At 47.9% G+C, this 22,513-nt stretch overlaps 1 protein-coding gene across 15 annotated transcripts in view; it reads right to left on the bottom strand.

Moving 5' to 3' along the window:
* The window catches only part of DBF4B (DBF4B-CDC7 kinase regulatory subunit), a 61,759-nt gene that overhangs the window by 6,000 nt on the left and 33,246 nt on the right, over window positions 1-22,513 (bottom strand). For 6 of the 15 annotated variants that reach the window (XM_063656745.1, XM_063656757.1, XM_063656750.1 and 3 more), the window contains 8 exons: window positions 22,240-22,394; window positions 14,756-14,964; window positions 13,835-13,885; window positions 12,436-12,664; window positions 10,681-10,754; window positions 7,968-8,004; window positions 6,409-6,454; window positions 3,363-3,479 (listed from right to left, as the gene is read on the bottom strand). In XM_063656745.1, the coding sequence (XP_063512815.1) occupies window positions 3,363-3,479; window positions 6,409-6,454; window positions 7,968-8,004; window positions 10,681-10,754; window positions 12,436-12,664; window positions 13,835-13,885; window positions 14,756-14,964; window positions 22,240-22,394 (918 nt within the window). The remainder of the gene's footprint in view (window positions 1-3,362; window positions 3,480-6,408; window positions 6,455-7,967; window positions 8,005-10,680; window positions 10,755-12,435; window positions 12,665-13,834; window positions 13,886-14,755; window positions 14,965-22,239; window positions 22,395-22,513) is intronic. The other 9 variants (XM_063656762.1, XM_063656746.1, XM_063656755.1 and 6 more) reach the window with 7 other exon arrangements.

Here is a 22,513-nt window from a genome sequence, read left to right as displayed (position 1 = left end):
AAGAAAAAAACAAAAATTATAATTATACTGAGATACAGTTTTTAATGTTATACTGGAGGTCAACATATCTGCCAGTCACAGCATGAGGCAAGGGGATGGGAAACAGCCTGTCTCATGCAGTGCAGGTAAACATATAAGTTGGTATCCCCTCCATGAAAAGCCATTTGGCTGAATTTATCAAAATTATAAATGCATGTATCTTTTGACCCAATATTTCTATCTCTAGGAATTTATTCCACAAATACACTTGAACAATTGCAAATGTACTCTGAACATGATTTTCATTGGAGCTAATCTAAGCATCCATGAATAACAGACTGGTTAAATAAAATACAGTAAATACATTCCATGCAATGGAATAATGGATACCCTGCAGCCATAAGAGGGAATGCAATTTTTTTTTTTTTTTTTTTTTGAGACAGGGTCTACTCTGTCACCCAGGCTGTTGTGCAGATTCACCACCTTGGCTCACTGCAACCTCCGCTTCCCATGCTTAAGCAATTCCCCAGCCTCAGCCTCCCAAGTAGCTGAGACTACAGGCTTGCACCACCATGCCTGGCTAATTTTTGTATTTTTAATAGAGGTGGGGTTTCGCCATCTTGCTCAGGCTGGTCTCAAACTCGGGAGCTCAAGTGATCCACCTGCCTCGGCTTCCCAAAGTGCTGGGATTACCACTGTGTCTTGCCAGATTTTTTAAAAATATAAAAATAGAGATGGAGGTCTCATTATGTTGCCCAGGCTGGTCTCGAACTCCTGGCCTCAAAGTGATCCTTCCCCCTTGGACTCCCAAAGTCCTGGGATTATATTCTTGGTCTATCTCCAGAGATAGTTCACGGATATACAAGTACATGTGTATCCTTCGTTCCCTCTTCTTACATAAAGAATCATATAGGCTGGGCGTGGTGGTCCACGCCTGTAATCCCAGCACTTTGGGAGGCTGAGGTGGGTGGATCACGAGGTCAGGAGTTCGAGACCAGTTGGCCAACATAGTGAAACCCCATCTCTACTAAAAAAACAAAAAATTAGCCGGGCGAGGTGGTGTGTGCTGTAATCCCAACCACTCGGGAAGCTGAGGGAGGAGAATCGCATGAACCTGGGAGGTGGAGGTTGCAGTGAGCAGAGATTACGCCACTGCACTCTTGCCTAGGCAACAGTGCGAGACTCATTCTCCAAAAAAAAAAAAAAAAAAAAAAAAAAAAGAATCATATGGTATTGACTATGCTGGATGTTACTTGCTTTTTCTTTTCATGCCACCCCAGGCTGCGCTCTCCATTTGGCAGGGGTGTGAGGCACTACTCGGATCTCCTCCAGCCTCTACCCTTGGGAGGAAGGTTGCACCAGTGAGGAGATAGAACTGGAGGCTGGGTGTGGAATATAGACTTTTCACATTAAACCATTTGTAACACAAATTTTAAACTTTTTAAATTTTAAAAATTTTAAACTTTAAAATATAATAATGATTTCAAAAATGTAAAAATTTAAACACTTCTTCCTACACATATTTTCCACATGCACACACACACACACACGCCTGGAATTTTGATGTCCTACCAGGGCCAACCCCCCGCCTAGGCTCCTCACATGCAGATACCAAAGCGTCATTGCTTCATCTTCCCTGTACAGCCTCTTAGCTCCTCTGTGATCCCAAGGCTATCCCAGGCCTAGCATCACTGCCAGCGCCAAGCCTGGGCCACCTTCTGACTGGCTCTCCCTGGTATCCCTTGTATTGGGACTTAACCTCTCCTTGCTCCCACGTCATCTGTTGCCACATTCCCTTAATTTTTTCCCTCCTATTTGTACTATTTTCTGACCCACAGCCTTTGTCAGCTGATGGAAACCACAGACCCTCCTTGGCCCCAGGAACTCCAGGGCTGAGAGTCTGCTCTGTTCTCTCCTGGTCTATAACCCCACAGCCCAGAGGTTAGAAAGGGTCTGAGAAGGCATCTCACCCATCACCTGAGCTGAATTCCTTTTCTACTTTGGTTAATGAGCGTTCAAATTCTCAAACATCTGCAGAGTAGAAACATTAACAAGCCCACAAGCCATGAGCCACGTAATGCAGCGATCTTCTCCTCCGCCCCGCCCCTTAGTTATTCCTGATGTTTGGCCCAACCAGTTTAAACTTTGATATTCACTAAAATCACCTGAGAGCTTGTAAAATGCAGCTTTTGGGGATCCATCATCAGAGATTTTGATTCTATAGATATGGGGTGGAGTTCAGGAACCTGCATCACGGTTTCACTCTGTCACCCAGGCTGGAGTGCAGTGGCACAATTATAGCTTACTGCAACCTTGAACTCCTGGGCTCAAATGATCGTCCTGCCTTAGCCATCTGAGTAAGTGGGACTACAGGCACTTGTCATCATGCTTGACTAATTTTTTTTTTTTTTTTTTTGAGAAGGAGTCTCGCTCTATCGCCCAGGCTGGAGTGCAGTGGCGCAATCTCGGCTCACTACAGCCTCCGCCTGCCGGGTTCAAGCAATTCTCCTGCCTCAGCCTCCCAAGTAGCTGGGATTACAGGTGTGCGCCACCATGCCCGGCTAATTTTTTTTTTGTTTGCATTTTTAGTAGAGATGGGGTTTCACCATATTGGCCAGGCTTGTCTCAAATTCCTGACCTGAAGTGATCCGCCCACCTTAGCCTCCCAAAGTGCTGGAATTACGGGCATGAGCCACTCTGCCTGACTCATAATTTTTTACATTTTTATTTTATTTTTTTTGTCGAGGCAGGGTCTTGCTATGTTTGTGTGCCCAAGTTGGTCTCAAACTCCTGGCCTCATGTGATCCTCCCACTTTGGCATCTCAAAGTGCTGAGATTACAGGCATCAGCCACTGTGCCCAGCTAGAACTTGTACTTTTAATGAGACCCCAGGGGACTCTGATGATGGTGGTCTATAGATATGAGTTTGAGAAAGCGGTCTATTGTCCTCTGTGTATACTCGGTAAACACAGTGAGGTAACTGCTGAGTGAGGTAACTGCCGGGTGCACCATGTCTGGTTGCAATGGTCCATGCTCTGGGGGAAACAGTGCAGGCCAGGGGTTCTGGGCGGACAGGGTAAGAGTGCTGTGTCTCAGCAGTGAATTAACAAATAAGTCTTCTTTGACCCTTAAGGAGAAGGGGGTGCCCTTCACAACCCTGGCACCTCCTTTTCTTCTTCAAGTTAAATTCTTCAGTACAGATGAAGAACACAAAATAAAATGGATGAACGCTCCTAGTCTCTCTTCTCTGGGCTACGTTCCCAGAATAGACTTTGCCTAAGGAGCAAACACATGGCCATTCCCAAATCTGACCAGCAGGCCCCCGATGGGGAGGACTTTGGCCCGTAACCAGCCCTTGGTACTCAGGAACCAGAAAGACCCACCTGGTATGGTGCATGCTGCCCAGGGTCGTCAGGGCCTCAAAGGGACTTGCATCTTTGGGTCCAAGAAAAGAAATTTCAGGAAAGGATTTAAACTGATGATGGAAAGGACGAAACTTCCTGCAACAGAGAAAACTTCCACTTTGACTACAATGGGGAAGGTAAAGGCTGAGGAGGGGGCCTCACCCAATGCCCTAGAATTCCAGCCCTGATAAAGTGGACTCTCACCTCCACATCTTTTAAATTCTATAACAAAACTCATCAGCCTTTCTAGGTTAAATTAATATGTATGTTCTCCCTGTCTTTTTTTCTTTTTTTTTTTTTTTTTTGAGACAGAGTCTTGCTGTCACCCAGGCTGGAGTGCAGTGGCGCGATCTTGGCTCACTGCAAGCTCCGCCTCCCGGGTTCACGCCATTCTCCTGCCTCAGCCTCCCGAGTAGCTGGGACTACAGGCGTCCGCCACCACGGCCGGCTAATTTTTTGTATTTTTAGTAGAGACGGGGTTTCACTGTGTTAGCCAGGATGGTCTCGATCTCTTGACCTCGTGATCTGCCCACCTCAGCCTCCCAAAGTGCTGGGATTACAGGCATGAGCCACCACGCCCGGCCCCTCCCTGTCTACTTTTCAAACTCATACCACTGCCTCCCTGGAATCCTATAAGCACCTTCTGGGCTTATCCTATTTTATGTCTAAGGAAATGAAGCCCAAGAGGTTCTGTGACTTGCTCAAGGGCTCACAAATAGTTAAGCGGCCAAGGTCAGATCAGAAGCCACATCTCCAGACTCCTGATCTACTTTTCCCCACCTTCCCATTTTGTTTCTTGACCCTACAACAATCTTTGAGGACTCTAGCCTGGCAGATTCTAAATGGAAGAATGTTCAAACCAGAACAGTTATTTCCCTGTTCTGTGAAGTGTTCTTGCTGGTCCTTAGAACTATTTGAGGGCTGGTGTTCTGAAAGGAGAAGACAGGCACAGTGAAGGTTCTGGATAGTCAGACCTGGACTGAGTGGTTCTGGCAGTGTGCCTCAAGTTGCAAACATTCAAGAGACTTGCAGAGACAGAAGTGATCTGTGTATACTTCGCAAACCCTGCCGAGTGAGGTAACTGCCGGGTGCACCATGTTTGGTTGCAATGGTCCATGTTCTGGGGGAAACAGTGCAGGCCAGGAGTTCTCAGGGAGTAGGGTGAGAGTGCTGTAGCTCAGCAGTGAATTAACAAATAAGTCTTCTTGGACCTTTAAGGAGAAGGGGGTACCCCTCACAACCCTGGCATGTTTCTTTCTTCTTCAATGATATTTTGTTGCTGCTTAGGGGGCTTGAAACTTGACGATGGGCAGGCTAATAGGCCTAATAGGCTTTGAACACACCTGCTTCAAAACAGCACATTAAAAAAAAATCACAAGAGGCTGGGCACTGCGGCTCCCCCCTGTAATTCCAGCACTTTGGGAGGCCGAGGCAGGTGGATCACCTGAGGCCAGTTCGTGACCAGCCTGGCCAACATGGCCAAACCCCGTCTCTACAAAAAATACAAAAGTTAGCTGGGCGTGGTGAACACCTTTAGTCCCAGCTACTCGGGAGGCAGAAGAATCGCTTGAATCTGGGAGGCCGGGGTTGCAGTGAGCCAAGACTGTGCCACCGCACTCCAGCCTAGGCGACGGAGTGAGACTCCGTCTCAAAAAAAAAAAAAAAATTCACAAGAAATCTCAGCTCCAGTTGGATCTCCTCTCTGGCCTATAACGCCAGGAACACACACATTATGTACCCCACTCTGGTGACAGTGATATACCTGTGCCTGCCATGTGCAGTGCAGATACTGAGGCTATAACAGTGCCTTTCAGCCATTGCATATGTGTCATGATTACCTACGTTTAAATAGGTGTGAAGGGGCTGGGGATGAACACGCACTCCATCCCACTGGAACTGGAAGACAGCACCTCTGTACCATCCCGTTGTTCTCTCCACTTGCCTTTGGGCCACCAAAGCCAGTGCAGCACTGTCTGCAGGTGCTGAGAAGTGACCCTGGGCTTGTCTGGAGGATGGGCAGGCATGCCAGGCTCCTAGGGCTGGTCTCAGCTGCCCTGCCCTTCCCTGCCTGAGGCACACAGACAATTCTGTCCTCAGTAGTCTCTGCTGGATATACTTGGACTTATTTCCTTTAAAAAATTTATATAGTCTGAAAATGCCTTTTTGGAAAAAAAATTAAAAACAAAAATTTAAATTTTGAGATAATTATAGATTCACATAGACTTTCGATCTCGTACTTACTGAAGAGTCAGTGATAACCAACATGGCTGCTAATAGCTCATCAGGTTAACATTGTCAATGGGACCCTCCTGCTCCAGGGAAGAAGAGGCCATAATGGTGTACACAGAAGACACAAGACAGGGCAGGCAGGACACCTGGATTCTAGCCTTGGGCTGCAATTTATTAGCAAGGTGGCTGTACACAAGTCCCTTCTTTCTCTGACCTCAGTTTTCCCCATTAGGAAGAGATGGGCTCTCCTCATGCTTTTTTCACCCAGGGCTGTCAGGAGGTAACACGAGCCAGAAAAGGATTTTTCAAAGTGAAACAGAAAGGCTTTATCCAGTACAGGGTGGCCTGACAAGGGAATCCCCAATACCACCCCTACCACCCTCATTTCAGCCAAGATGATGTCTTGGACTATACTAGCACTGTGACTGGGTAATGATTTGATATGAAATGTCAGCATACACCCAAGGGGAAAGGAGCTGTAATAATGAGCCTGCATGGGACACCATGAGCTCATAGAGCAGAGTATTACATAGAGGTAATTCACACACAGGATCTTTAACCTCTGACTCATCTCCAAGAGGACTATTCACTGTATAATGCCACTCTCAGAGGCTCCTCCTGGTTTGCGTGAGACTTCTCCATGACAGTGGGAGAAAGTGGCTTCTCAGGAAGATGAAGGTGCAAGGTTAAGGGGCTCCATGTCTTCACATTAGCCTGAGGTCCCTGAGCACCCCTCCCTCCTCCCTCCTCTGTGCAGGCCTAGCTGGGGCAAGCAGAGAGAGGAGGTCCCACTCACCTGCTTTCATCTTCGATTTTGAGGAACGGTGCCTTCAGTCTGGCCACTGAAAAGGGGAAGAATGCACACATTAGCTATCTGTCTGCCCCTGTGCAGGGCCTGCACCACACATGCAGGAAATGCTGAGAGGGGAGGCTCTGCCAAAGCCTAAGAGCCTTGCAAGAGCTGGAAATCATGCCACCCCAGGCTGCGCTCTCCATTCACTCAGATCTCCAGCCTCTACCTCTGGGAGAAAGGTTGCACTAGTGGGGGGATAGGCTGCAGTGTAACTGCAGCCCTAGATGGGCCCTCCCTCAGCAGGACACAGGAGCTCCTGTGTGTGGATTCTGGAGGCTATCGACCAACCAAAGATGCCACCACTATCAGACACCTGACTGGTTTTGTGGGAGAAACCCAGCCCCTGATGGTTTCTGCTAAAAGCAGGGTAGGGGTGGTCATTCCCACAAAGTCCCAGGTCCTTCCTAGACCTCTGCTTCTGGAGCCTCAGGATACTGAGGGGCCTAAGAACAACTTCCCAGGCAGAATGCTCCAGGAGGACCCTGGGTTTTTTGGAGGTGAAGCAGAGAGGAAGAGGGATAAAGAGTGTTTAGTGGTCTTATTAGCAGGATGGTAGAAAAATATCACAGGTGAAATCTGGTTCCTGAAAAAATAGGGCAAAGGAGTGCTGAGAAGATGAATTTGGAGTCAATTAAGAGACTCACCCCTATTAGATAGGTATTCGCATAGCTTACAAAATCTCTTAGGCATCAGGACCCACAGTGACCAGGAGTCCTGTCGAAAGGGCAGCCAAGGCAGCTGAAATCCTGGGCCCATCTGACAGCCACAAATTCCCCAAAGACGCTGGCACCTTACAGCTCCCAACTGTACTTGAGGCCACCAGTAGCACCCAAGCAAAAAGCAGCCTTTTCTCCTTTAGCAGCAGCTCTCATTAATTACTTTTTGGGGACAATTTCTTGTCTTTCTAATTAACTGAGACAGTTATTAAAATCAATTCCCCTACAGACTTCCTTGAATTTTGAGCATGAGAGAGGTGTCAAGTGACTTTTCTTAGCTCCTGCTTGTGCATGAATAAATGCCACTGAAAGAGCATCTTTGGGAGAAACATCCAGGGGGAGCAACTCTCCTGCTGTCCAAGAGGAACCAGGAGACGGAGTCCATCAATCTGCCAGTTTGTCAGTTTCACGGAGTTTGGCAGTTCTGAAAACGGTAGGCAGCTGTCAAACTGCCCACCCCCAAACTGCTACTGAATCAGAAGGAAAAGGATGCTGAACCTCAATCGATGCCCAGGAACAGCCAGAGGACACAGGAGCCAAAGTGTCTGCATGGGGTCTTGGCTCTAAAGGAGAAGCCCCGGCCCAGCAGCTCTGGACTTGCTCTTGGACATGCCTCTCTCGCTCCAGAAACCTGAGGACCAGGCCCTGGAAACACAAAGGGGCAAGATAACCTGGACTCGCTTGCTGCCACAGAAAAGTGAGCAGATGCTGCCACAGAGGGAGTCGTGGGGAAGTGTTTAGGGAGGGAGGGATTGCAATTAGATGAGGAAAAGCTACCACACTGACCTTTCCGTGTTCTTGACTCTGCTGCTGGACATGTTCCCTAAATGGAGAGGAAAAATAGGTTAAGGATGTGAGGAAGCCACGGGGGTCAAGGAACCGGGCCTGATAAGCCAAGTGGCTGCCAGTCTGTCCCACTTTGCTTCCTGCTGTTGAGAGGCCTGAAGAACCAGACTCTCGGGCCCTGAGCTGGAGCAGACCTGGGCACAACGGCTCCCTCCTCAGCAACACGATGAATAAGGGGGGCACTCGGTGTGTGGATCTTAATGGCAGCTGACTGTGTAGGGAGTGCAAGTCAGTACAGAGAGCAAGAACTCTGGAGTCCCAGAGGCCTGGTGGGAACTTCAGCTCTGCCACCTGCAATGTGAAGAGTACCCACCGACCTCATCGCATGTGGCACAGAATGGATGCTCACTAAATGACAACTTTATTTTCTAGGTACTGATGCTGTTCCAGGTACCCTATAGGACTAGGATAAAGACGATGGCCATTTGCTTTCCTATGTCCTATCTTGTGTACTCTGATTCTGTGGGTCAAAATCAATGTTTAAGCCAAGGTCAAACAAAGTTGATATTAAAAAGTAAATGGAGGCCGGGCATGGTGGCTCACGCCTGTAATTTCAACATTTTGGTAGGCTGAGGCAGGTGGATTGCTTGAGCTCACAAGTTTGAGACCAGCCTGGGCAGCATAGTAAGACCCTATCTCTAAAAAAAAAAAAAAAAAAAAAATTAGCCAGGCATGGTGGCACATGCCTGTAGTCCTAGCTACTTGGGAGGCTGAGGTGGGAGGATGGTTTGAGCCCAGGAGGCGGAGGTTGCAGTGAACAGAGATGGCACCACTGCACTCCAGCCTGGGCGACAGAGCCAGACCTTGTCTCACAAAAAAAGTAAAGTAAAATAAACAAATCAAATAAAAAGAAAAAAGAGTAAATGGATCTTCTGGTGTGTACCTGAAAAATAAGTAAATAAATATAAGATAAATGGAATAAAATTAAAAAATCAGCTTTAGCTGGAGGGCCAGGATGATGGTGGATCCATGATCACCTGTGCCTCTGGGCCCTAAGAAGTTCCAGATTCTCCTCTAGGCCACACCTTGAGGGCAAACACAATCCAAAGAAGCCTCTCACATTCCCTTGCATATCAGCACATTACACCCAAAACTCACTTCACTGCTAGATATCTACAAAACTAATTTTTTTTTCTTTTTTTTGAGACAGAGTCTCACTCTGTCTCCCAGGCTGGAGTGCAGTGGTGCGATCTCAGCTCACTGCAACTTGTCTCCCGGGTTCAAGCGATTCTCCTGCCTCACCCTCCCAAGTAGCTGGGATTACAGGCATGTGCCACCACACATGGCTAATTTTGTATTTTAGTAGAGACAGGGTTTCACCATGTTGGCCAGACTGGTCTCAAACTCCCGACCTCAAGCGATTCGCCTGCCTCGGTCTCCCAAAGTCCTGGGATTACAGGCATGAGCCACTGTGCCCGGCCTACAAAACTGATTATTAAGTTAAAGTAAAAATGCTGTGCATCTGCGTAGAAGGGGGGAATTTTTGACATACTTGCTTCTATGTGCATAGAGTCCTAGAAACTGTTCACACTGTCAGGAAGGGAGGTCAGTGGTTGAGGAGAAGCTGGAGCAGGGAGAGAATTTTTGTTGTATACCCTTTTGAATTTTGAACAACACAAATTTAACAGCAGCAACGTCCCCAACACTCCTAGAGGAGAGGGTGTGGAGAAGGTGTCAGTGTCTGAGTGCTCTATCTGCTATTTTTTTAAGTTTTTTTGAGACAGAATTTCGCTCTGTTGCCTAGGCTGGAGTGCAGTGGTGCGATCATGACTCATTGCAACACGTCTCCCGGGTTCAAGATTCTCCTGCCTCAGCCTCCTGAGTAGCTGGGATTACAGGCATGTGCCACCACGCCCGGCTAATTTTTGTATTTTTAGCAGAGTCGGGGTTTCACCACGTTGGTCCCGCTGGTCTTGAACTCCTGACCTCAAGTGATCTGCCAGCCTCGGCCTCCCAAAGTGCTGGGATTACAGGCGTGAGCCACCATGCCCAGCCGCTCCATCCACTTTGGATGTGGCTTGCTAGTTCTGTTAGCTAATTAGCACTGTTAACTAATAGCTATTACTGTTCGTCTTGTGCCTGGATGCCAGGCTGTGGATAGATCTGTAGATTTAATCCTTCCTCAAATTGAGGCTTGGGTGAAGATACTGTGGCTTTAAACCAGGTTGGGCTCTCTTGATGTGGTACACACAGTTCTAACGCCAGCAAAGAATGGAAAACAAACAAGGATTTAGAAGATGGCAGCTATTTCAATCACTCCTTCTCACCCCTGCAGTATGCAGACTCATTCCCAGTCTAGAGGCTGTACAAAGGATGTTCCAGAATAGCAGCCTGGTCAGTGCCATGGGCATTTATGAACTTTATCTGGTCCAGAACTACTGTAGGCAGCCCATGGCCCAGGCGGTCCAGGCCATAGGGATGTCTCAGCAGGGTGTGTGCCATGGGAGGACTGCAAGTGCCACAGAGAAGAGAGAAGAAAGGGTGTTGCAAAGCTATGGGCGCTAGGACTGACGTAAGTAAGAGGCTGCATTCCTCTTCCATCTTTCAGAATGGCCAGGAAGAGATGGTTTGGGCGGGCCATGGATTTACCTAAGTTGTCACTGATTTCACTGAAAACCATCCATTTGTCCTTCAGTTCAGCAGGATGACCTACCTCTGGCTTCTTTGGCTCTTGTTTTTTCACACATAAAGAGGGAAGAGACAGCTGTTGCACGTGCATCATCATTTCTGTGGAGAAGACAGAGGGTTTGTGCCAAAGGCTTCCAGTCTTCACTTACCTAGCACAGCCCCTTCCTGGGCTGCAGGACTAAACTCGCTCGGCCAGCCCACTGAATCACTCCAGCCTTGCCTGCCACCTTCTGGCTACACATCCCCACTGCATCTCCTGACAGTGGAGGTTAAGGACTGGGTCCTCTGTCCCTGGAACAGCACCTGAGAGTGTGTCATGCTCTTTTGCAGCATTGAATACAACTCATCTTTGAACAGAAGGTGCCTCATGGCTTGCTAAGGACTTTAAGGCACCACTGAAGAGCTGCGGCTGTGAGGGAGGCCATGCTGTGTGAACTACTCAGCTGTACCCTCAGGTGAAAGACCAGCAAGGGCTAAACATGCTAGCACTTCTCTAACAGAGAAAGGCAGGGAAGGAGATCAAGTCAGAAATGGCTGATTTTTCAGTGAGATGAAGCCATCCACATCCCAGACCAGGAACTTCTCCTGTACAGCCTCTAGACTCCCCTGGAAGATCTTGGTACCAAGGGGTGGGGCAGCACCCCAGTCAGCACCTATGGGCTGTCCCATCTGGACCAATCCCCTAAAATGGATCAGAGAAAACTCCAGACTCAAGAATGGAGCTGGGTATGAGACTACTCACTGCCAGCTGGTTCAAGACAACTATTTTAGTGTAAACAGGCTGCAAACAGGTTGTTTACAGTGTGAGAAAAGAAGGAGCACAAAATTTACAGCTGAGTAAAACTGAGAGTGGTGGGCCACACTACACACTCTGGTGAGACCATGGACAATTTGCCTAATCCCTTTGAGGCTCAATTTCCTCATCTGTATAATGGGGACAGGACCGTAGTGAGGATTAAATGAGGTAATTCGTAGCACAGGGTCAATACCTGTTAGGTGGCCATGAATTTTTTTTTTTTTTTGAGAAGGAGTCTCGCTCTGTCACCCAGGCTGGAGTGCAGTGGCACAATCTCGGCTCACTGCAAGCTCCGCCTCCCGGGTTCACGCCATTCTCCTGCCTCAGCCTCCCAAGTAGCTGGGACTACAGGCACCCGCCACCATGCCCGGCTAATTTTTTGTATTTTTAGTAGAGGCGGGGTTTCACTGTGTTAGCCAAGATGGGTCTCGATATCCTGACCTCGTGATCTGCCTGCCTCGGCCTCCGAAAGTGCTGGGATTACAAGCGTGAGCCACCGCACCGGGCCAAATTTTTTTTTTTTTGAGACGGAGTCTCGGCTCTGTCACCCAGGCTGGAGTGCAGTAGCATGATCTTGGCTGACTGCAACCTCCGCCTCCTGGGTTCAAGTGATTCTCCTTCCTCAGCCTCCTGAGTAGCTGGGATTACAGGCACACACCACCAGGCTCAGCTAATTTTTGTATTTTTAGTAGAGACGGGGTTTCACTATGTTGGTCAGGCTGGTCTCGAACTCTTGACCTCGTGATCCACCCGCCTTGGCCTCCCAAAGTGCTGGGATTACAGGTGTGAGTCACCACGCCTGGCCAGTGGTCATGAATATTAAGATCATTTCTGCATTTGTAAAACAGGATCATCATACTAGCTGGGGGAGAGCTGTAGCAGGTGACATGAAATGGCATGTTCTAGGGACCTCCTACGGGATGCCGAGGCCACAGCCTGCACTCTGCGTCCTCACCACTTTCCCCCTTCCCCACATCCTCCCACCTTTGTGGATCAACATGGCAGCTGAGTACTTCTGGCTTCCGGTGACCAGAAGCTCACATGACCATGATCCTTCTAAAAGCTGACACTCCTGGTCAAAGTCACCAATTCTCCCTCCACAGGAGCCCAGCACAGAAAGGGTACCATCCACGTGCAGAATCCTCACTCCCCAAGAGCGGGCATTGGTCAGGAGGCTGCTGCTGCCCCCACTGCCTCCTCCACTGATGCTCCCCTGAAATTACAACACAGAGTCAGGTAGGAGCAGAGACTCCCCAAGGCCTGAACGTGAAAGGGACAGATAGAAATTGCTTCTGGGAGGCCTGAGTCATCCATGGGAGGGACTGCGGGGAGGCAGGCAGGAGAGAGAGTACAGTGCCCAGAGAGTCCATCCCAACCCCCAGGAAGACATCCTGTCCTCCACATGGCCACATTGGGAGGGAGGACCACTGGTCTGCCTATACACTGTGCTCTGGCCACCTCGTGACCAGGAAGGAACAGATGCTTCTGAGAGAGCTGTTCGTTGGGAGGGCCTCTGCGAGGAAAGCTCTCAGCACAGTAAGTACACAACGAACACGGTGACCATCGTCCTCACTGAGCATGAAACTATGCTAGCTGCAGATCTTCCCCCTCCACTGGCTCAGTCCAGCAGCACCACTTCCCCTCCTGTACCCCTCCTGATGTCACTAGCACGACTTTTCTCACAAGATCACCTTAACTCCTCCTCCTGCCACTAAACTTTAACAGCCCTGGATTTTCACACAAGGAATAAAGAGTTACTTGGTTTTTTTTTGTTTGTTTTGTTTTGTTTTATTTTTGAGACAGAGTCTGGCTCTATCGCTCAGGCTGGAGTGCACTGGCACAATATCGGCTCACTGCAACCTCCACCTCTCAGGTTCAAGTGATTCTCCTGCTTCAGCCAGCTGAGTAGCGGGGACTACAGGTGCATGCCACCACACCCTGCTAATTTTTCGGTAGAGATGGGGTTTCGCCATGTTGGCCAGGCTGGTCTCGAACTCCTGGCCTCAAGTGATCCACCACCCTCAGCCTCCCAAAGTGCTGGGATTATGGGCATGAGCCACCACACCCGGCCTAGAGTTATTTGTAAAAGAAGTCTGGCTTCTGTACCCAGCAGTCCTGTCCCGCCACATCCCACATCCCCACGGTTCTCTTGGTAGGCTCCAGAGTTGGAGGTGGCTCTGGCTTCAACACTTAATCTCTAGGTGAATGGCTAAATAACTTGTCTGAGCCTCCACTACCTGATGTAGAAGAAGGAAATAATGACAATACTACACATCGCAGAGTGTGCATTTTGTGTGGGTGCTTCAGAAGAACCTGGGAAGAAGGGTGAAATCCCTCCCTGTGCTGGAGACCACCCGCTCTGTGCCATCTTGCCCCAGCTCACCTGGTTTCTGATGGCCTTCTGCAGCAGCTCCTTCCCTCTGCTTAGAGGCACCTGACGGGGACAGAAGAGCAGTGAGGTCTGCTGTTAGGCCACCTGTGCACTGAAAGATGTTTACACAGGAGCTAGTGAGGGGTTATGTCTTGGGGTTATGTCCCTCGGAAAGCTGGGAGCAGTGACAACTGAGGATTGGTAGAAATGAGAGCCTAGAAAACGTTTAGGAGGTAAAGGTAAAGCCGCAGGAAGTTTAGGTCACCCTGAGGTGGCAGCCTGAACCTGGTGGAGAGAAGGGCACTCTGAATTCACTGAGATCCAATTGTTACAAATGTCCTGAGACCCTCTTTAAGAGTCTCTGCATCCTCCAGGAGATAATGAAAGCAAATGTTTCACTTTAGAAATTTTTGCTCGTAGGAAGTCCCATCTGTCATCACAATGCCAACAGTGTATGTTCATGGACATTTTAATATTAATATAAGTTAGACAAAATAAGAATGTAAGCCTAGAGGGGAAAAGCCATATTCCATTTTAAATCAAAGACATAACACGTGTATTGTCCAAACTCCTGGCCCTTTATACATGCAAGCACGGAAGAAGGGAATGGCTGCCTACTCAGGGTACTCCTGCCCAAGCCCAGACCAATCCCAACACGTCTTCTCTGGTTTATGAAGACTCTCCTCTGGTTTCTAAACCTCTGACTTTCAAGTCCCATAAAAACTGACATACGGCATAAAAGGGTAGCATGGGGGATAGTATGTTGCTGAGGTGTTTAGATCCAGAGCTATGATAAAATATTCTCAGTCCCTGAATTCAAATGAGAGATTAAATTAATACAGATGAAATTAAAACCAGAGACTGCCTTAAAAGGCTCACCAAAGCCTACTTCCTTTGTTTACACAGTATACCTTTCCTACATGAGGTTCTTACCGAGTCAATGGGTTTCTGTGAAGGCCTGGGGTGGCTGCCTTTTGGATCAACCATGGCCGATGTTTCCACTCTGACCTCACTGGGGCTAGGGCAGCCTCTGTGTCTTGTCCCACTGCTCTCTGCCTTTACTTCTCTGCGGCTGGACACGATGTAACTTACTTCTTTGCTCAGAAAACCCTCAATTACCTGAAACCAGATCACAGAGGTGGCTGAAAACCAAAAAGCAAATGCGAATTGTCAATATAAAGAGGCTGGAGAAGGAAATCTTGGCTGCCACGAGTTCCAGAATCAATGTCTTTAAATAGACTAAATGCAGTTCCGTACCAAGTTCCTAAGAAGACATCATCCTGAAATCTAATGGGGTTTATATATATATATGTGTGTATATACATATGTATGTGTGTGTGTGTATGTGTATATATATATGTATGTATGTGCATATGTGTATGTGTGTGTGTGTGTGTGTGTGTGTGTGTGTATGTATGTGTGTATATATATATATATATATATATATATATATATATATGTGGCAGGTTTTGTCTCCAGGACTGCTGCCCTGACCCAGTGGCAGAAGGTTGCAGGCTTTGAGTTCTATAAGCAGTTTGAGTTTGCATGCAGCAAGAACACATTGAAAGAGCTGGACGGGATTAAGACTAGCTTGTGTAAGCCATGATTTTTCTGTGTAAGACACACTGGGGACCAGGTGTGGTGGCTCATGCCTGTAATCCTAGCACTGTAGGAGGCTGTGGGAGGATCACTTGACATCAGGAGTTCAAGACCTGCCTGGGCAACATAGCAAGATCCTGTCTCTAGAATTTTTTTTTTTTTAAATTAGCTGGGTGTTGTTACGTGCATCTATAGTCCTAGCTACTTGGGAGGCTGAGGCAGGAGCATCACTTGAGCCCAGTAGTTCAGTGATGCAGTGAGCTATGACTGCACCACTACACTCCAGCTTGGGGGAGTGAAATCCTGTCTCTAAAAAAAAAAAAAAAAAAAAAAAAAGGCTAAAATGGCTTATATACACTTTACCACTATTAAAAAAATATTTAGTTATGAATTGAAGGATTACATTTACCTTTTTTTTTTTTCTTTTCTTTTTTTGAGACAAGGTCTCACTTTGTCTCCCAGGCTGTAGTGCAGTGGTGTGATCTTGGCTCACTCTAATCTCCACCTCCTGGGTTCAAGCAATTCTCTTGCCTTAGCCTCCCAAGTAGCTGGGACAACAGGTGTGTACCACCACACCGGCTAATTTTTGTATTTTTTGAAGAGATGGGGTTTCACCATGTTGGCCAGGCTGGTATGGAACTCCTGACCTCAAGTGATCTGCCCACCTCGGCCTCCCAAAGTGTTGGGATTACAGGTGTGAGCCACCATGTCTGATCGCATCTACCTTTTTCTCGTCACCGGCTGGAGTACAGTCATGCGATCTCAGCTCACTGCAACCTCCGCCTCCCAGGTTCAAGTGGTTCTCCTACCTCAGCCTCCCAAATAGCTGGGACTACAGGCGCATACCACCACGCCCAGCTAATTTTTGTAATTTTAGTAGAGATGGGGTTTCACCATGTTGGCCAGGATGGTCTCGATCTCTTGACCTTGTGATTTGCCCGCCTTGGCCTCCCAAAGTGCTGGGATTACAGGTGTGAGCCACCGTGCCTGGCTGCATCTACCTTTTTTAATACAGCAAAAGAAATGCTAGAGGGTAGGAGTAGGGCAATCAATGATTATCCTATATAAATATAGGAGATTGTTAATGACCATACGTTCCTCCTCCCATCCCAGTATACCTACTCCTTTGCAATATGACTTTGCTGTTCCTGCCATTAGGAGGTGGGACCTTTTTTATGCCCTTCAATCTGACCCAATTGGACCAATAGAACATGTGGAAATTATGATGTGTGAGTTCTAGAGCCTAGGCCTCAGAGGCCTTGGCTTCCTGCCTCACTTTCTGGGAAGGCTGCCTTGAGACCCCCATGTTAAATCAGCTAGTCTAGCTTATTGCACATAGATATGATAACTGACACAGAGTGCCAGATGTGTGAGTGAGGCCGTCTTGGTCTTTCCAGCCCAGGTGACCCTCCAGCTGAATGCAGCCTCAGGAGTGAGCCCTGTTGAAACCACCAGATAAACCGCCCAGCCAACCCATAGCATAATGAGAAATAATAAATTGTTGTTTTGGCCAGGCGCGGTGGCTCACGCCTGTAATCCCAGCACTTTGGGAGGTCAAGGCGGGTGGATCATCTGAGGTCAGGAGTTCAAGATCAGCCTGGCCAACATGATGAAACTTCATCTTGGCCGGGCGCGGTGGCTCATGCTTGTAATCCCAGCACTTTGGGAGGCCAAGGCGGGCGGCGGATCATGAGGTCAGGAGATTGAGACCATCCTGGCTAAAACGGTGAAACCCCGTCTCTACTAAAAATACAAAAAAAAAAAATTAGCCGGGCGTGGTGGCAGGCGCCTGTAGTCCCAGCTACTCGGGAGGCTGAGGCAGGAGAATGGCGTGAACCCGGGAGGCGGAGCTTGCAGTGAGCCGAGATAGCACCACTGCAGTCCGGCCTGGGTGAAAGAGTGAGACTCCGTCTCAAAAAAAAAAAAAAAGAAGAAAGAAACTTCGTCTTTACTAAAAGTACAAAAAAAAAAAAAAAAAAAAAAAAAATTAGCCGGGCATGGTGGCAGGCGCCTGTAAACCCAACTACTCTGGAGGCTGAGGAAGGAGAACTGCTTGCACCTGGGAGTCGGAGGTTGCAGTAAGCCAAGATCGCACCATTGCACTCCAGCCTGGGCATCAAGAGTGAGACTTTGTCTAAAAATAAATAAATAAATAGATAAATTAAAAAATAAATAAATAAATACTTGCTTTAAGCCCAAGTAGGGTTGGTGTTTTATATAGCAAAGGCTAAATGACAGAAAGGACTAAAAGTTCAAAATGTAATTATGGGCCAGTTTGGTTATACAATCTTCATTCTATCCATCCTCACCACTGAGTTTCTGCAGTCCTGAGTTTCTGGGTTTGACAGCAGCGAGCCTCTCCATTCCAAGTCCTATTCATCCAGCTTCCCCAGTTATTAGTTTCTTTTGGGTCAAGCACTATCATGCTGTTTTCTTTTTTTTTTCTTTTTGAGACAGAGTCTTGCTCTGTTGCCCAGGCTGGAGTGCAATGGCACAATTTTGGCTCACTAGAACCTCTGCCTCCCGGGTCCAAGCGATTGTTATGCCTCAGCCTCCCGAGTAGCTGGGACTGCAAGTGGGTGCTACCATGCCCTGCTAATTTTTTATATTTTTAGTAGAGACAAGGATTCATCATGTTGGACAGGCTGGTCTAGAACTCCTGACCTCAGGTGATCTGCCCACCTCAGCCTCCCAAAGTGAGATCACAGGCGTGAGCCACTAAGCCCAGCCTAAATATATATATGGTTTTTTTTTTTTTTTTTTTTGAGACGGAGTTTTGCTTTGTTGCCCAGGCTGGAGTGCAGAGGCACGATCTCGGCTGACTGCAACCTCCACCTCCCGGTTTCAAGCAATTCTCCTGCCTCAGCCTCCCGAGTAGCTGGGATTACAGGCACATACCACCACACGTGGCTAATTTTTGTATTTTCAGTAGAGACGGTGTTTCACCATGTTGGCCAGGCTGGTCTCGAACTCTTGGCCTCAAGTGATCCGCCTGCCTTGGCCTCCCAAAGTGCTGGGATTACAAGCGTGAGCCACCATGCCCAGCCCCTAAAAATATTTTAATGGAATCAAAAACAGCAAATGCTTTTTACTCAAAGTTGTTCACCTGTGTTATTTCTAAATGCTGAAAATTATTAAGTCTAAATGTCCACAGAGCAACAGTTAAGTAAATTAATAATCCACTCAAAAGAATATTACATTCCCACTGCAAATGATGCATATGAAAGGCAATAATGATAGAAAAGTGCTAATGCTTTAAGGTTATGGGTAAAAAATTGATAATAAAAATGTACTAATGCCAGCTGGGTGCTGTGGCTCACGCTTGTAATCCTAACATTTTGGGAGGCTGAGGTGGGGGGATTGCTTGATGCCAAGAGTAAAAGACCAACCTGGCCAACATAGCAAGACCCTGTCTCTAAAATTAAAAAAAAAGTACTCATGATCATAACTAGAAAAAAATAAGCATTGCCCTGCCCTTCCCAGCCCTGCCCTCAGCTCCCTCTTGCAGGCAACTGGGTAAGGCAAAAAATAAATAAATAAATAAAAAAGGGCCAGGTGCGATGGCTCACACCTGTAATCCCAGCACTTCGGGAGGCTGAGGTGGGGGGGATCACCTGAGGTCAGAAGTTCGAGACCAGCCTAACCAACATGGAGAAACCCCATCTCTACTAAAAATACAAAATTAGCCAGGCATGGAGGTGCATGCCTGTAATTGCAGCCACTTGGGAGGCTGAGGCAGGAGAATCGCTTGAACCTGGGTGGTGGAGGTTGCAGTGAGCTGAGATCGCGCCATTGTACTCCAGCCTGGGCAACAAGAGCAAGACTCCATCTCAAAAAAAAGAAAGAAAAAGGGCCAGTAGCAGTGGCTCAGGCCTGTAATCCCAGTACTTTGGGAGGCTGAGGTGGGAGGATTACTTGAACCAGGGAGGTTGTGACCAGTCTGGGGCAACATGGTGACACTCTGCCTCTACAAAAAATACAAAAATGAGCAGGGCATGGTGGTGAGCACCTGTAGTCCCAGCTACAGGGAGACTGAGGCGGGAGGATCACCTGAGTCTGAGGAGCTTGAGGCTGTAGTGAGCCATGACCACGCCCCCCATTCTAGCCTGTGTGACTAAGTGTGGCCCCCTCTCAAAAAAAAAAAAAAAAAAAAAAAGGCACAAAAAACAAAGGCAGGATGGAGGCAGAAGGTAGATGGGCATTATCAAGGGCTAGGAGTATCAAGGATATAGGGAGTTGCCCAAGCATATAGGGAGTGACTGATAGTGGGTACAGGGTTTCCTTTTTGGGGTGATGAAAATGTTCTACAATTGACTATGCGATCATACAACTTACATATTTCTGTGAATATAGTAAAAACCACTGAGCTGTGTACTTTAAATGGATGAATTTTATGACATGTGAATTATATCTAAATTAAGCCATTTTGAGAGGAAGGAGGAAAGAAAAATACTTAAAAATGCTGGTTGTCACCTGGAGTAGTTCCATGTTCTCTAAAATTTCTAGAATGAACAGATAATACGTTTATTTATTTATTTATTTTAACATTATTTTTGAGACAGGGTCTTGCTCTGTCATCCAGGCTGGAGTGTAGTGGTGCAATCATAGCTCACTGCAGCCTCAAACTCCTGAGCTCAGATAATCCTCCCACCTTAGCATCCTGAGTAGCTGGACTATAGGCACGTGCCACTGCCCCCAGCTAATTTTTTTTTTTTTTTTTTTGAGACGGAGTCTTGCTCTTGTTGCCCAGGCTGGAGTGCAATGGCGTGATCTCAGCTCACCGCAACCTCCGCCACCTGAGTTCAAGCGATTCTCCTGCCTCAGCCTCCTGCGTAGTTGGGATTACAGGCATGTGCCACCACACCCGGCTAATTCTGTATTTTTAGTAGAGACAGGGTTTCTCCATGTTGGTCAGGCTGGTCTCAAACTCCTGACTTAGGTGATCTGCCCACCTGGGCCTTCCAAATTGCTGGGATTACAGGAGTAAGCCACCATGCCTGGCAGCTATAATTTTATTTTTCGTAGAGATGAGGTCTCACTATGTTGCCCAGGCTGGTCTCAAACTCCTGGACTCCAGCAATCCTCCCACCTCAGCCTCCCAAAGTGTTGAGATCACAGGTGTGAGCCACCACAACCGGCCATTAAGTTTCCTTTTTTTTTTTGACCGGGCGCGGTGGCTCACACCTATAATCCCAGCACTTTGGGAGGCCGAGGCAGACAGGTCACGAGGTCAGGAGATCAAGACCATCCTGGCTAACACAGTGAAACCTAGTCTCTACTAAAAACACACAAACAACTAGCCGGGCGTGGTGGTAGGCGCCTGTAGTCCCAGCTACTTGGGAGGCTGAGGCAGGAGAATGGCATGAACCCGGGAGGTGGAGCTTGCAGTGAGCCAAGATGGCACCGCTGCACTCCAGCCTGGGTGACAGAGCGAGACACTGTCTCAGAAAAAAAAAAAAAAAGAAAGTTTCTCTTTTTTTTGAGACAGGGTCATGCTGTGTCACCCTGGCTGGACTGCTTCCCGGGGCTCAAGGGAGTCTCATGCCTCAGCCTACTGAGTCGCCGAGACTACAGGCATGTGCCACTGTACCTGGCTAATTTTTGTATTTTTGGAAGAGACAGGGTTTTGCCATGTTGGCCAGGGTGATCTAAACTCCTGGGCTCAAGTGATCCACCTGGCTCGGCCTCCCAAATTGCTAGGATTACAGGTGTGAGCCACCGCACCCAGCATTTTTTTGAGACAAGGTCTCACTCTGTTGCCCAGGCTGGAGTGCAGTGGTGCAAGATCTCAACTTCAGTTCACTGTAACCTCCGCCTTTTGGGCCCAAGTGATCCTCCTACCTCAGCCTCCCAACTGCAGTCATGCACCACCACACCCACTTAATTTTTTGTATGTTTTGTAGAGACGGGCTCTCACCATGTTGCCAGGCTGATCTTGAACTCCTGGACTCAAGTGATCCATCCTCCTCAGCCTCCCAAAGTGCTGGGAGTACAGTCATGAGCCACTGTGCCCAGCCTAAGTTTCTAATAAGGAAAAAGATTTATCTTTGTTTTTTGAAGGTTATTTATTTATCATTATTTTTTTTTTGAGACAGAGTCTCGCTTTGTCTCCCAGGCTGGAGTGCAGTGGTACAATCTCGGCTTACTGCAAACTCCGCCTCCCAGGTTCAAACAATCCTCCTGCCTTAGCCTCCTGAGCAGCTGGGACTATAGGCGCCCACTATGATGCCTGGCTAATTTTTGTATTTTTAGTAGAGACAGGGTTTCGTCATTTAGGCCAGGGTGGTCCCAAACTCCTGACGTCAAGTAATCCACCTGCCTTGGCCTCCCAAAGTGCTGGGATTACAGGTGTGAGTCACTGCGCCTGGCCAAAAAAAATGGTTTATATTTAAAATTGCTTTCGGAAATGTAGTGAGACACTGAAAATATCTGGAAACTGCCGGGCATGGTGGCTCACACCTGTAATCCCAGCACTTTGGGAGGCCGAAGTGGGCAGATCATGAGGTCAGGAGTTCAAGACCACTCTGGCCAACAAGGTGAAACCTCATCTCTACTAAAATACAAAAATTTAGCCAGATGTGGTGGTGTATGCCTGTAATCTCAGCTACCTGGGAGGTTGAGGCAGGAGAATTGCTTGAACCAGGGAGGTAGAGGTTGCAGTGAGCTGAGATCGCGCCACTGCACTCCAGCCTGGGTTATAGAGCAAGACTGTCTCAAAAAAGAAAATACCTGGAAACCATAGATATAATTCCTATCCAACTCCTGCTCTACAGCCTGCAAAGGCATATGGCATCACAGGAGAAGAGCAGGTTACCTACCCCACCCAGTTGCTGAATGGCCCCTGTCAAAAACTGGAGATTCTTGCCAGCAGGTAGATCCAAGTAAAAGGACTTTCCAGAAAAGGGATGCTTCCCAGCACCTGGTGAGTTCTTCTGGCATTTTCCTAGACACCTGGAAACTCCTAGCTGAGCCCCTAGAAAACAATAAAGAGGAGCAAAGTAAGAAGCTTGAAAAGAGAGTCCTGAGGCCAGGTGGCCCTCACTGACAGCTCAGTTTGTGTGCTATAATAGCACAGACTAGACCCTGGGCACA

The sequence above is a fragment of the Pongo pygmaeus genome, chromosome 19 (genome assembly GCF_028885625.2).
Source record: "Pongo pygmaeus isolate AG05252 chromosome 19, NHGRI_mPonPyg2-v2.0_pri, whole genome shotgun sequence".
Lineage (NCBI taxonomy): Eukaryota > Metazoa > Chordata > Mammalia > Primates > Hominidae > Pongo > Pongo pygmaeus.
The sequence above is the reverse complement of the archived record's forward strand: the minus strand, read 5'-3'. Positions and strand labels throughout refer to the sequence as shown.